General features: G+C 39.0%; 1 protein-coding gene across 1 annotated transcript in view; it reads right to left on the bottom strand.

Annotated features, from left to right (window-relative positions):
- LOC140231462 (beta-1,3-N-acetylglucosaminyltransferase radical fringe-like) overlaps positions 1-15238 on the bottom strand; it is a 101754-nt gene that overhangs the window by 4788 nt on the left and 81728 nt on the right. The window contains exons 7-9 of the mRNA XM_072311592.1: positions 6261-6331; positions 3048-3142; positions 1407-1495 (exon numbers count right to left, since the gene is read on the bottom strand). Of these exons, the coding sequence (XP_072167693.1) occupies positions 1407-1495; positions 3048-3142; positions 6261-6331 (255 nt within the window). The remainder of the gene's footprint in view (positions 1-1406; positions 1496-3047; positions 3143-6260; positions 6332-15238) is intronic.

The following is a 15238-nucleotide window of genomic DNA, read 5'->3' as shown; positions in this document are numbered from 1 at the left end:
ACATTACACCTTGATACAAGCTCATTCCCATCATGGACCAAAATGTAGGTCTATGTGTTTACTGATGACTGCCTTAGCATGGGTGGAGGAGGGAGATGTTAATCCATTCTTCTTCTGCCTAATTGCAATATATACATAATTGCTATTCATATACCAAGGTCCAATCAGCTCTGTCCTCATCCAATTAATTTTTTTTTTCCCCTTGACTAAGAGCACGCACCTCCAAAAACTGCTTGGCAGATGGTTTTTCTTGCCAGTGCCACTGCCAGAGCAATAAATATTTATACCATATCCCCAGGTCCCTGATAGCTAGTTGGCTGCATGCAACCCTGCAACCCGAAACCCACACCATCCACCAGCCACGAAATCAACCCCTGAAACGCATGGCTGGGATCCGTGCCCAATCACCCTAAAAGAACAAGAAAGGAAGAAGAAAAACCCTAACCTAAACACAAGCACATGGCCAGTGGCTTTCCTCTCCTTAGCGAAGCTAGAATGGCCATACGAAACTTGCCCATGAATTTGTGGATGTTTCACCATAATATATGATGACAGGATATGATGACTAGCTGAGACTGCATGCTGTATAAGGCTTATCTACAGCCACTTAGCTAAATTGAACACAAGCTGCTTATATTTCTCCACTTTTAGAGATAGATCTTCAAGTAAATATATAGATTTTACAAATCATTTTCTCTCTGGACTTGAGACTACAAAGGAAACAAGAGATGTTTGTTGGTTTGTTTGCTTTTTGTCTCAATAAACAGTAAAAACACACACAGACTGTGTACTTGATGTGTGTGTGATTTACACACCAAATAAGACACAGAGACACGGAGGATATAAGCCCTACATTGTTAAAAGAAGGAAAGATGTGCCAAAAAAAGGTTACAAAAACTATGTCAACATTGTGGTTTTCTCAAACAATAGCCATGAAATACCACTCAGAGCTCTGCCAAGGGCATATAGCCTTCAGACACAAATTTGTTTTCCAAGGAAATTGTACTCCTGTTTTCAACACATCCTGTATACTTAGTAGGATCAAAGTGACAATGTCAACAATTATTATAAATGCCAAAAACAATACAGATTTCAGCAAAGCCAAAACAGGGAAGTTGCCACTTCTGTAAACGCTCTACCTCCAAATAAGTACTTCGCAGCACAAGACACATAATATCTATGTCTGCTTTGAAGGAATGCCTACCACAATGGACGAGTGCAAACTCCAACTTGAAAAACCAATGAAGTACAACAATATCATATACAAACTGCACAAAGTAGGTTTAAGACATATAAATCATACAAGAATGCTTGGTTTTCTCCATCTCAAAGAACTCTCCCGACTGAAATACACTGCACACAGTGAAAATATTCCTTTTTGGTTAATATATGGTGCTATTTCTTACCTTGTTGGATCATCTTCAAGTGAGTATAAGGAAGACGGCATATTTATGACGTTCACCCTTTTCGGTGTAATACTGTAACTCAAGGTCAACTGTGTGAACAAATAAACAAAATAAACAACTTTTTAATCACAAAAAAGTGATATTCTGCACAAATAAATCATACTAGTTGGCTTTAGCATTATGTATTTATAAAAACAAGATTGCACGATTTCAAAACTATACACATAAATACATGATTTCAACTCATTTGAATTGTTGAAAGTTATTAAATTGAATACATGTAACACGTAGGAAAAGCTGCCGAACATCTTGGAATGCTCAGTTTTAGGGATTTTTTTTTTCCTTCAGATTTTACAGCTCTGGTGACAATTTCAATCACCATCACCATCATTGTCATCATCATCACTACCACCCATGTCATTATACATCTTAATCATCATCATCATCATCATCATCATTATCATCATCACCATCGCTGTCAGTGTCACCACCACCACCACATACACATGTACGCCGTCATCACAGTCAGTCATAGTCACTATTGTGATCGTCATCATTACCACCACCCGCATCATCACCATCTTCATCATCACTGTCATCGTTACCATTATAACCAACCCCAATGTCATCACCATCACTATCATCATCATAATCAATACCCATATCAACATCACCATAGTTATGTTGTACAAATCATCAATACTACTGTTGCCATCCCATTTACCACCATTATCATCTCCATCATCACTACTATCATCATCTTCATTACCATCATCACCATCAAAATCATCATCATCCCCATCACAAACATCATCACCATCACAATCATCATCACAATCACAATCATCATCACCATCACAATCCCAATAATCATCATCATCACAATCATCATCATCATCATCACCATCACCATCACAATCATCATCATCATCATCACCATCACCATCACAATCATCATCACCATCACAATCATCATCACCATCACCATCACAATCATCATCACCATCACAATCATCATCATCATCACCATCACAATCACAATCATCATCACCATCACAATCACAATCATCATCATCATCACCATCACCATCACAATCATCATCACCATCACAATCATCATCACCATCACCATCACAATCATCATCACCATCACAATCATCATCATCACCATCACAATCACAATCATCATCACCATCACAATCACAATCATCATCACCATCACAATCACAATCATCATCATCACCATCACAATCATCATCACCATCACAATCCCAATAATCATCATCATCACAATCATCATCACCATCACCATCACAATCATCATCACCATCACAATCATCATCATCATCACCATCACAATCACAATCATCATCACCATCACAATCACAATCATCATCACCATCACAATCATCATCACCATCACAATCATCCTCACCATCACATTCATCATCACGATCACAATCATCATCACCATCACAATCATCGTCACCATAATAATCATCATCATAATCACAATCACCATCACCATCACCATCACAATCATCGCCATCACAATCATCACCATCACAACCACCATCACCATCCCCATCACAATCATCATCGCAATCATCACCATCGTCGTCATTACTCCTGCAGACTGACCTGCTTCTGTAGTTGTCCGGTTGGAATGCTTCTGAGGAGCTGGAGGTGTGAGTTGAAGGTTTGCACTTTGGTAAGTGGCTTCTTCAAGAGGACTTCTACAGGGGTGAAAGTGGTAAGATACAGATGGATTGGAGTGAGAAAGATACATCAGGTACAAGCACTTACATTTGAATTACCTCAGTATCAAGTACCACAATAATTTGTTGGCACCAGCCTCAATGGTGAGGTTCCATGATAATAGATACTGTGGTAATTCTCTTGGTACCATTCTCATTCGTGAACTACCATAGTGTTTCTGGTTTGCATGCTCATATCTATCTAATACTGGAATAGAGGAAGAAGACCGAAAATGTGTCAAGACACATGAGAAATACACCGCTGTATGATCAGTGGCATTTTGTGACATGGTTCACACTCAAATCTTGCATGCATACTGTGTATTTGAATTACACCCTAGATACCACAGAACCGGTATTTTTCATGATGTATTTTGTATTCACATTTACGAATTACCACATAATACACTACGGTAAATCACTGTCAATTCACTTTTCCAAAAAGGAGGAACAGTGAGAGGAATAATGACGTCAAAGCTCACACCGTTTTCTCCTTCCTTTTTCATGTCTAACATATCTATATATCTATATACTTGATAAGTTGTGTGAATTAATCATTTAAAAACTAAAGAAGCACTCTGAGAGCGCAGACCTCCCCCAAGCATGCAGCCCATTTCCACCCGCACTGGGGCCCGTTGCATAAAAGTTACTATTATGGTAACTTTGCCATCCAATTCAATTCTTGATTTTGATTGGCTGTTGAGTGTTGTTGCCATGGTAGTTACCATTGGATGGCAAAGTTACCATAATTGTAACTTTTAACTTTTAACTTGTTCTTCCACAGAGATCAGTGATTTCCACCCATACGCACTGCATTGTGTGCTGAAAGCCGCCTGCTTTCCCAATATAGAAGCCTTTGTTACGTCATAAACCCTCAGCTGCACAGCGCGCCTCGCCCTAGCAGAAACTAGAGCATGCACATAGTGCATGCTCATGCAAACCTCATGCAAACCTCAAATACGCGCAGCCTGAACTCCAAAGTTCATTGACCCTATCTGCCAAAATATCAAAAATCCTTCATAAATTCCCCCAAAATTATCGGATCACTACCAAAAGTTAATCGTTTGTTACTTGTGTCATTCTAAACCTTTACTGTAAGTTTCATCTCAATCCGATAACTACTTTTTGAGTTATTTTGCACACGGACAAACAAACGAACGAACGAACTAACTAACTAACAAACAAACCAACGGTAACGAAAACATAACCTCCCCCTTGGCGGAGGTAATAATACTAATACTACTAATACTAATAATACTTCTAGGTTTTCTCTTCACAGAAATCATATGAGTATGCTACAAATATTTCATTTACATGTCTTTTTTTAAGCAAATACCAGATTTAAAAAAAAAAAAATCCTCAGTCTGGTAGTCCCATGCAAACTCTTTAGACATTTAAAAAAAAAAGGACAAAAAAAAAACAACATATATGTCTGTGCACCACTAACTCAATTTTAGAGCATAGCCATGAGGATTTGAAGATAGAAAGATGTAAACCAGCTCTTTGTATTGTCCTCACACCATGGGAAAATGCTGTGATGGTGTTACAGAAACTGAAACACACAACATCATAAAACATATTTTGCGCCTTTCTGCCTTGCTTTGTCTTCTCCTCATAAACTGAATGAATACTTTCCGGATCTGAAGCGGAGAGGCTAAATTTTGATTTAAACAACAGCGTCTGACGAGTATCGACCAATCATCAAGCTTGATTAAGAGCTGACATCTGACATGCATTCCAGACAGAGAGAGATGGATAAAAAAAAGCAAGCGGATGAAGAGAGTAAGAGAAATAGAAAGGGAGAGAGAAAATAGATGCTGTATGATAAACACATCTCAAATGACTTTTCTCTTTCACTTTGGTGTTAGCAATCATTGCTTTATCTCATCAGGAAAGACACCAGGCAAACACGTTTCTCCATTTCCTCTAATTTCCCGCCAAGAGGTATCATGTAAACCATCCAGAGTGAAAGAAACAGGAAGAGGTTGATTCTGATAATTACAAACATACTAACATTTTATCAATGACAGACACATCACTTAAAAAAGGTTTTTCACCTACAAAAATAATCTTTTATAAAAAAGGTATTTCAATGCTACATGTACCCCTTAATTTCCATGTAATTTCAATCCGATGTGATTCGCTGCATTTGCGTTTCATTCAATGAGGCAGTCATTATCTTACTATAATGTTGGTTTCAGCAATACTGATGTCGGTTAAGCATAAATAGGCTTAAGTGCTAAATCGCCACTACATCGCATGGTCAGCGAATATAGCAACAGCACATGCAGTTTGTAATTGGGTCAAAACTTCAGTTTCTGTCAAAACGAAACATAAATAAATGTATCTAACAAAGAACTATAATGGTATGGAGTATACAAATATTAAAGAGTACATAAAAATCCTTCTCTGTTCAGGAAATCAGCTAAACCTGCTAGAGAGACCGTAAGTCTTCTATTGTTATTACTGGTAGTAAACTATGGTTCCAAGAAGATAATGTATGTACTCCTGACTTGGTTATTGAAATAACATGTTAAAAAAAGATTATTTTTTTTTTTTGTTCTAGGCTTCTTTTGTTTTGATTTTTAGGTGTAGGGGCTTTTATGTCCTACTATGACCAGGTTATCATATAACTTGTTTATAGAAATTATGTCTTCTTTTCTCTCTCTTTGTTAGGCAGGTGGTCTTCAGTGAAGAGTTTGTTCGCAAAAACCGATAAGTCCATTTTTGAAGTTTTTTAAGTACGGTCTCTGTCATAAAGTACAAAGTAATACCTTTTAAATGATATATTGGTCACTACATATAAAGGTACATTTTTGAAGTCATGGTCAAAAGAAGCACAAATTTTCTTAATATTCCCTTTATTTTTCTCGACCTTTAATCGCAAATATCTCCATTTGGCAAATATGGACTTATCGGCTTTTGCAAAGAAACTCTTCATATGTGTTAATGACATAAAAGAGGGAAAGATATCACATTTCTTTCCCATCTCTTTGTTAGGCAGGGGGTCTTACTGGGCAATATGTCTTGATGGGAGAGATAATAGGAAAGAATGAGAGAGGCAGGAATGAGACAGGGATTGTTGGGAAAAACTTACCGATAATGAAGCCTATCGTAACATCATCTGGAAGACGAATTCTATTGCACATTTTCTCAAACGTTCCGCTACTGTAGGATCAAAAGAAGAGAACGGGAGACAAAGAGCAGAGAGAATTGATAAGTCAAAATATTTTTGGTCATTGCAATGGTTATAATCTCACGGTATGCAGTTTGTAATGATAATATTTTGCAGCAGCAACAGCACAATTATCAGACGCATATCACAATGATCATAATTAAGAAATGATTTATTTTTCTTTCGACATTTGAAAACTCTCTTAAGCTAGCACTCGCATGACAAGGAACAAACATATGTCACATGTACAATCGTGATATGTTAATCAAGATATACATGCAGGAAGGGGGAGGGGAGGGAGAAACTGTGTACACATACCACATGCCATTCTGCATTGAACTGACAGATACTTAAGTGCTATTCAGAAGACACTCATATTTGATGGACTTTGCAAACATTGCCCCCAGTAGAGTGGGCCAGCTTTTCAATTGACAAGGAGCTAGCATCTACCAAAGATGTCCTCATCAAGATGATGAGTGGTCTTCCAGACTCAGACCCCATTTGACAAAGTTGCCCAAATCTTACACATTCATGAACGGTAGCAAATATCATGATGTGGTATCTTAAATGGGCAAAAACAAACAGTAACCGAAAAGAGTAAGATTGTAGCATTGTGATTATTCACAATGGAAGATACATACATTAAAACAGAAACTGTTGATGTCCTAAAGACCATCAAGAACTTTGTGATGTTCATTGTTTGGTGATGGTAAAATCAATATTTACATATTTGCCAGTTGGGTATGGAACACACATCTATTTCATTTGGGGAGTCAAGCAGCTTTTTCTTTGGACACAAACGCTATTAAGTCTAAATGGGAAAAATGCAGTCTCTTAATTCTCACTCATCACTTTCCACTTAAGTCCCCCACAAGTACCCTTCACGCCCCACTGGGTACCCTCTTCAAGTACTCCTGTTTGTTCCCAAAAATTGGCTTCACAAGAAACTTGTTACACTAAAGGAGCACAAGGGCGCATTTGAACGCCCTGGGAGGAGGTAGCTGTAGGCGTAATCGTGGGGGAATTTTCTTATGCTGCGGCACGCACATAGGTCTTTGTGTCATCATAGTTCGCAGGTGGAGAAATGATGTGCTCCATTTACACCCGTACACCAGGGCACAGGTTAATCAACACATTCCACACCATACCCCCTCCCCTCATCTTAGCCCCTCCGTGGTGTAGAAGCTCTATCAGCCCCCCCCCCCCCCAGCTTCGTTTGGCTACTGAAAGGGAATCATATAGGACCCTACATTGTAAGAAACACTGCCCCAGTTTTATTCTGAACAGCTCATTTCCTAATGGTCTGAAAGTTGTGTGTCCCAAGCACTAAAACTTGCAACTATGTGAATTATCACACATTTGTTCGTGTCATTTGTGCAAAAAAAAAACCACACAACCCCCCCCCAAAAAAAAAATAGTAAACACATCTTTTCGATTCAGTGTTGTTTTTTCATATGCTCAACAAATTGAAAAGTCTTGTTGATAGTGCTGATATCAAATTGATCATGCAATATAGATCGGGAGAAAATCTGAAGCCCTTTCAGACAGTAATACAACATCAGAACTTGTTTGCAGGCATGCTCACAAATGCATTTCATCCTAATCACGATAATTCTTGTGCATCTGAAAGCAAGGCAGAATCACATTTCTGTAAACCATATTCTTCAAATCACACCCGCGAGTATCTTACTTACTCAAAGGGTCAAGACTTTGCAACGTGGTAGTTGTATGAAGCATCATCTGCAGTTTGCAATGGGCAAGGAGAGTCTGAACAGGCTGTAACTCTTAAAAAAAACCCGCACCAAGGTTCGAACTCCCGTGCCAAAATTCGACTGCACGCAAAAGCATATGTTTCCACATGTAGCTGTCAAATGCTGTCAAATTTTAGATGGCGTTTTGGTCAAATTCTGAGCGGTTTGCTTTTAATGTATAGAGAAGAAGCGCATCCCGCAAATGCAATAATGATTTAAAACCCGATATTTTTGTTGTCAGCAACATGATCTCATTGAGCAGTGGGAGCGTTCATTAAAAAAGAACAACAAGGAATCTGGATCTATGTGCACATAGAGAGGGCGGGACTACATACTGGAAAACAACATACACCCAACAGCTGCGACATGCTGATAATCTATTAGCACCACTGACAGATTTTATTTAGCTGCATTCCCCGCGGCTGATTATTAGCCGCAGAACATCGCAGGGGCGGCAGTCAAACATGCTGAGTCACAGGATGATTTACCGCTCGGAGGAAACGAAATGAGGGCTGCAGCTTTTTATTCCCAGGGACCATCTATCTGTCTTAAACTGCGTGACCAATTTTTATAAAGCTTCTGGATGATTAATTAAAGAAAAATATACCATCAAATCAGGCAGCCAAGAACAAATTTTGCAAGGCACACTTACATTGCCAAAAAAAAAAAAGAATGGTAAAAAACAGAGATTTTCAATTTGAATGAAAATGAATGTTTCGTCAAGAAGTGTGCATGTGCAAGATACTTAAGGATGAAATATTCAGGTTTTTCGGTAAATAGTATCCATGCGCAATTCACCGTTGTCTTTGAGTGTACGCAGGCAGGCAGGAAATCCCCTAGCTACATTGTACAACCTTTCAGAACAAGCACTTTCAAATACCACCTGATGTCGTACTCCATATAGTTGTTGCTGTGAATGACGGCATTAACTACAAAGGGCAACCTCTGCCTTTAACAGTGCTGTCAATCATCAATCAAGTTACTTGCCCATACTCTGTGACTGTGTTTATCAACTTTCCATGTTTGAAACACGTTTCAACACCCACTATCAAACTGCATTTGCAAACATCTTTCAGATCACATTTCTCGAATTGTTGCGTTTATCATCTCGATCATAAGTTGAGAGGACCTTGTCACTGTGTATCTCCATTACGCAGTTTGACCTCACTAGCAGAGATCGTACCTGCCGTACGTAGGTAGGAGATACATGTATAAATGCATTTCAAAATGATGTTACATTTACCCTCTCTACAGATACACGTTTCTGGCTCATATGCATTTGTGATCGCACTTTTATCGGCATTTCAGACATGTTTCTAAACACATAAATCAAAACAGCTTTATGTTCATCAACTGCATAAAAAAAAAAATCCCTGAAAGTTGTTTGAAAACCTTAATTCTTTGCCAGAAGTGAGTTGATAAATGCACACTAATGACAGCAATAACAACAGAGAACAACCTCTGCCTTTAAAGGACAAGTTCACCTTCATCAACATAAGGAATGAGAAAATGTAGCAATATCACTAGAACACATCATTGAAAGTTTGAGGAAAATCGGACAATCCGTTCAAAAGTTATGAATTTTTGAAGTTTTTGTGCAGTAACGGCTGGATGAGAAGAATACTGCAGTGTACGATGTTACATGCGTACAACAACATCAGGAAAATATAAAGAGAATTTCACAAAATTTCATCTTTTGAAAAAAGTACACATTCCCTTGACTCGTTACCGACATATGTCATGGGTAATATTATTCCCCCTACCTTTAGAAAGAGGCAAGTCAAATGCTCTTTTATTATGAGAAAAAAATGAAAATATGTTGAATTTTCTTTATACTGTTGTACTCATATGACATCACAAGCTGTAATAGTCTCCTCGTCCAGCAGTTCCAACACAAAAATTTTAAAAATTCATAACTTTTGCATCGATTGTCCAATTTTCCTCAAACTTTCACTGATGTGTTCTACTAATATTGCTGCATTTTCTCAATCTTTATGTTTATGAAGGTGAACTTGTCCTTTAACAGCACTGTCAATCATGAATCAAGTCACTTGCACATACTCTGTGATGATTGACTTTCTCACTAACACAGACCTGGCACTCCAAAGTATCCTCATCCCATGTCTCTATCACAAAGTGGCTTCGATCCCCCATAAATTATACAAGTCTCGGGGTCTGGCCTGGCATCATTGTAGACTGCCCTCAGTCAACCCAATTAGAGTAAACTTGACCCTTTCAGGGAGCTCTGGTGAATAGGGACATGGGGATTATACCTAATCCAGATTGGTGGTTAATCCAGGCAAATGCCCTGCAGTCTGATTCAATTTTAATCCCCCGGCTATTGCTTCCACTACACAGCCCCATGCCAGACACCTTGATCTCAGGGAGGCCTCCGAGAGGCAAGTTGTGCCAGTTATAATACGATGTGATGTTTGTCTCAGAGGAGTTTGACACTTTGGCATGAAACTCATTCATAATCACGTTACTGTAGCGCATTTTTAAATAATGCGGTTACGGTTACAGAGACTCGACATAGAAGCGAGTCTCTATACACCAACCACTTACTGCAGCTAACAACATTCCATGCAATAGTTGTGTCTCTCGAACCCTATATGGCCCGTCAATCAAAAGTGCAACTCTCGATACGGCAATATGCACGAGTATGTATTTGTGGGCATGCATTGTGGCGGAAGTCACGGTCGAGCCAAGGTTTTCTTCCTCCGTCATGTTTTAAGAGGTCGAACCGTTCAGACTACAAACAGGCATGAGAATTGGGCTAAACTCGACTGGAAAACATTGATCGCCACAGCATGAGTGGCCGAACAAGCTTTGAGATACACGTTTTAGGAGGAACAGGACAAGGTTTGTGTTCAGACTTCCAAAATGAAAGCATGAAATGTGTTTCTGTACACATTTACAAATAAGTACTTTGCCAAGCTGCAAGAGCTCCCACTAGTGGCAAGATATAATTTTATTTTTGCAGAGGGCATGGCCCAATGCATCTCACCCTATGCACCCAACACAAATCAATCTGACTCATATTTCTGCAAAGGAATTACTGCAAAGAAATCGCAATCAGGCATGACTGAACACTAAATGAAGCAAGGAATGAGTTAAACCAAACACTGTATTTTTTTTTTCAGGGCAAGTACAGTAAGCTGTTTGCAGCATGAAACTTATCATTAATTGCACATCCTCCAAAATTTGTTAGAGAACCAAAATGAGAATATCTTACAGTGACACATGGAATCACTGATATGGCATGCATCAAATGATTGGTAAAATAATCAATGAACTCCTAGATACTGTGCAACAATTAAATGCCCTTCTGACTCTAGAATTATCAATTATCTGATGAAGTACCATGGAAAAGTTTAAAATAAAAGAATGAAACAGAAAGGGATACTGCCATAAACTCATCAAAGCCCTTTTTCCACTTGTGTTTCTTAACCCCGTACTTTCTCTGACCCAGGACTATCGTTAGTCCTGTACCAATTTTTTCAGCTCTTTACACTCTCCAATAAATCCCGTACTAAGCTCTTGTCCTGGGCGAAGGAGAAAACTGACCTTTTTACACTCGTATTTCTGAGTCCCATACTTTCCAGAACACATGAATATTCATGGTTACGCTGTGCACTGTAAAAGTACACGCACGCACCAGCAGCACTTGATTACCTCGTTTCTGATTGGTCAGTGGGGGGTCGGACTTTGTCTCCGTCGCTTAGCCCCGGATTATTTTTTCGTTCTGTTTACACTTGCTTGGGAGGTTATGGGAGAATGTAAAAAAAAAAATGTGCTGTCAATTCTAGAATCAATTATAAATCTAGCATTTAAAAGATGCTTTTGAAAGTTCTGCAACCAAAACAATCCATTTTGTATTTTATGAACAAAAAAGGGCTCGAATAAAAATAATTGACTCTACTTTATGAAATATTACTAGTGTCGTGGAAAAATGATTTCAAGATGATCAGCACCAAATCACGAATTGTCATTTCGGAGACTTAGTTTAATGAGAAGTATTCTGCGTGAAACACCCAACTACAACAGGGGTGCCCCATCCTCTCCAATTCCTTTAATTAACTGAGGGGAGGCAGGCCGTGGAGCGGGAGATTAATGGTAAGCACTACTTGTTCCTTGATTGGGCATCCTCCTGGACATCTTTCAACCCTCTTTCAGTCTAACCCCTATCCCCCCTCCCCCCACCCCCCCACCCCCCCCCCCCCCTCTCATCATTGACATTTACACACCACTAGCATATGGGACCTAATATGCAAGCCAGTAAGCTGTACGGATGATGAAGTACCAGTCTCTACAGTCATTTCATTCTGTCTGTCTGACAGCTTATTGCAAACTGCATGAACCGACTGGTCACATGACTCCGGAGGCAAGTCGGATTGCATGACCAGTCGTGCAACTCGACATTGCACACTACACGATCAGACTACACAGCTTACGACTGTACCGGCATCAGTACATAAATCTGTAGCATGATGGGCTGAAAGTCCACGATCGGTTGTGAAAATTCGACTTGTCATATCTTCACAACGGGCATCATGAACAAGTCACACAAATGAAAACTGGCAAGGCTGATGACGTCACACTGCCGGTCGCTACGTTGTACAACTGCTGAATCGTGGCAAAGACATGTAGTGTGCAGTGGACTTCAGAGAATTTGACCAACTTCAATACCATACATTGATCAGTCTAACTGACAGTAAATGAAAAATAAGTCCTACATCATAGCAAAGTATGCCTGCTGCACAGGAGCTAAATCAAAAAATGTTTGGCAGGAATTGCATATTTTTAAGGTGTTTTGTCAGTCAAAATGGAAAAAAAAAGGAGATCACTAATGGTGATCCAGGATGTCATTATTTATGTTCTTGGCAGAGTGGCATGGTTAGATAATCCATTCTGTCATGTGAATCATGTTTACTCCCACTCATTGACAACAGAAAGAAATGCCCTGTGGCAAAGCAATCATCAAAATTTCCTCTAAGTACGTATAGAACATGGCAACAATTTGCCAATTTGGACAGCCCCCTTTTTTCCCGAAAGTTTGCCAAAAAGGTTTCCAATGCTCTGACATCAATGTGACTAATCATCACATGAAAGTGATTGCGAGAGATTATCACAAAATTCTTGCACATGCAGAGGAGAAATGCCAAATACATTTGTTAAAGGGATGGTACAGTACTGGGGGAGATGAGTACTGGGCTTTTTTTTTTTTTTTTTTTTAAAGATAGATACCAAGAACCCACTCATGAAAGAGTACAGAGCATACCATTATAAGAGAAATTCAAAGTTTATTGAATGAAAATTGGTTTTGGAATGGCTGAGACATCAAAAAAAAAAAAGAAGTAAATCAGAGCGATCTTAATAAAAGGTGGATCCCATCTTTTATTAGGATTGCTCTGTTTTGGAAATCTCAGCCACTTCAAAACCAATTTTCATCAAATAAATAAATATATTGGATCTCTCTTGGAATTACATGCTCTTTCATATTTCATAAGAGGTTTCTCATTATCTCAACAACAAAAATATGTTAAAAACCTGAAATTAGGTCTCAGCCTAAACTATACAATCCCTCTAAACTTAGTATAAAAAAAAAAAAAAAAACAAGAGAAAAGGGTGGGGAATTATCTTGATCAACCCTATCTATTGCCAGAAGGCAAGCACAGTTCTTGACCCAACACACATTTTGCAAGCATGTAGTGTAGAAAGGAAAACATGCTTAGCATAAAAAAATCCACACAAATTACTGGAGGAGAGAGACAGAGAGGCACGCAGACACCCTGCTCTTGCCTAGCAACCATCGTCGGGTGTCGGCTCTCATCAGACCCATCAGCCACTAAAACTGAAGTGATTACCCTGGGTCCATCTTCAGAGGATGAGGAGGAGGATGTCTGCTCTCCTCCGTGGTTTGAGGGTAAATAGCCTTCCGTGTATGCAACGACAAGTGCACAAACATCAATTTTTGTCCAGAAACGCAAAACAAATTGCAAATTAACCACTTGCCAGTTGACAATTTCTGAAGGAAGAATGGGAGACAGATCTTCCCTGATTTATTAGCTAATATCATGGCAAGTGCTACAATAGTCAACCCCTTGGCAGAAATGTCAACTTCCATTCAAACATTTCATGAGGTAGACAGGGCATTACCTCCATATGATCTGCAGAGGTAACAGTCATTTGGTTGGGGGGTTCTCAACTTATGTTGGATACCATTTTGTATATTAGAAAAATACAGCTTCACAGAATTAAATAAACATAGAAACCGGTTCTCAGAAACAAAGCATTTGAAATAATTGTCAAAGATACAGGAGTATAGACATTCATGAAGCTGGAATTGGATCTTACCACAGAACTGAAAAATGAAATAAATTGCTTTGAAATATAAGACATGCAACACTGATTACAGTTGAATGGCCGTCCAGAGAAATGTGGATCTGTGTCTTGGATTAGTGGAATGGGGCGTAGGAGGTACAACTTGGTCCTCATAAAAATGCATGAATGCTGCCAAAGAGTGCATCACCACTCATGAGTGGTGGCACAACCATCATCCCTCAGCCTCCCCCTCCCTTCCCCCTGCATCAGATACACTGTGATGCTATGCGGAACTGAGGCATGCGCTTCACAAAAAACAGGAACGTCAATACCATGAGTCTACTAATTCTTCGTTTTTGTGTGTGTGTGATGCCTGATGGCCCATCAGCATGCTTCCATTTATAGAACTAAAAATATGTCAAATTGTTCTCTTATTTGCTCACTGCCACATAAAGTTGCACCAGCTTTACAAAGTATAAATGATGCCAGGCCATGGAAGCATTAGCGCAGCCATTGACTGGTGGCAATGCATAACATACCTTTCTATTCTTTGTTAACACTACATTTAATGTGCACTGGTGCTGTTTATGGGGGAATAGTCGTTTTCCTGCACAAAATACAAACTGCTACAGTCTGACAAGTATAATCACACTATGAATGAAATACGTATTATGTTTTATCTGTCTGATTTGTCTATCAATATTAGCTATGATGTGTCAATTAGTATAATGTTTCTGATCTACCTCACTACCTCCCTTTCTATCTATCTATCAATCTCACTCTCTCTATCTATTCATCTATACTCTATTTTACTATCTCTATCTA

Source organism: Diadema setosum, chromosome 8 (genome assembly GCF_964275005.1).
Source record: "Diadema setosum chromosome 8, eeDiaSeto1, whole genome shotgun sequence".
NCBI classification, from domain to species: domain Eukaryota; kingdom Metazoa; phylum Echinodermata; class Echinoidea; order Diadematoida; family Diadematidae; genus Diadema; species Diadema setosum.
Note: the sequence above shows the minus strand (reverse complement) of the source record. Positions and strands in the feature narration are given on the sequence as shown.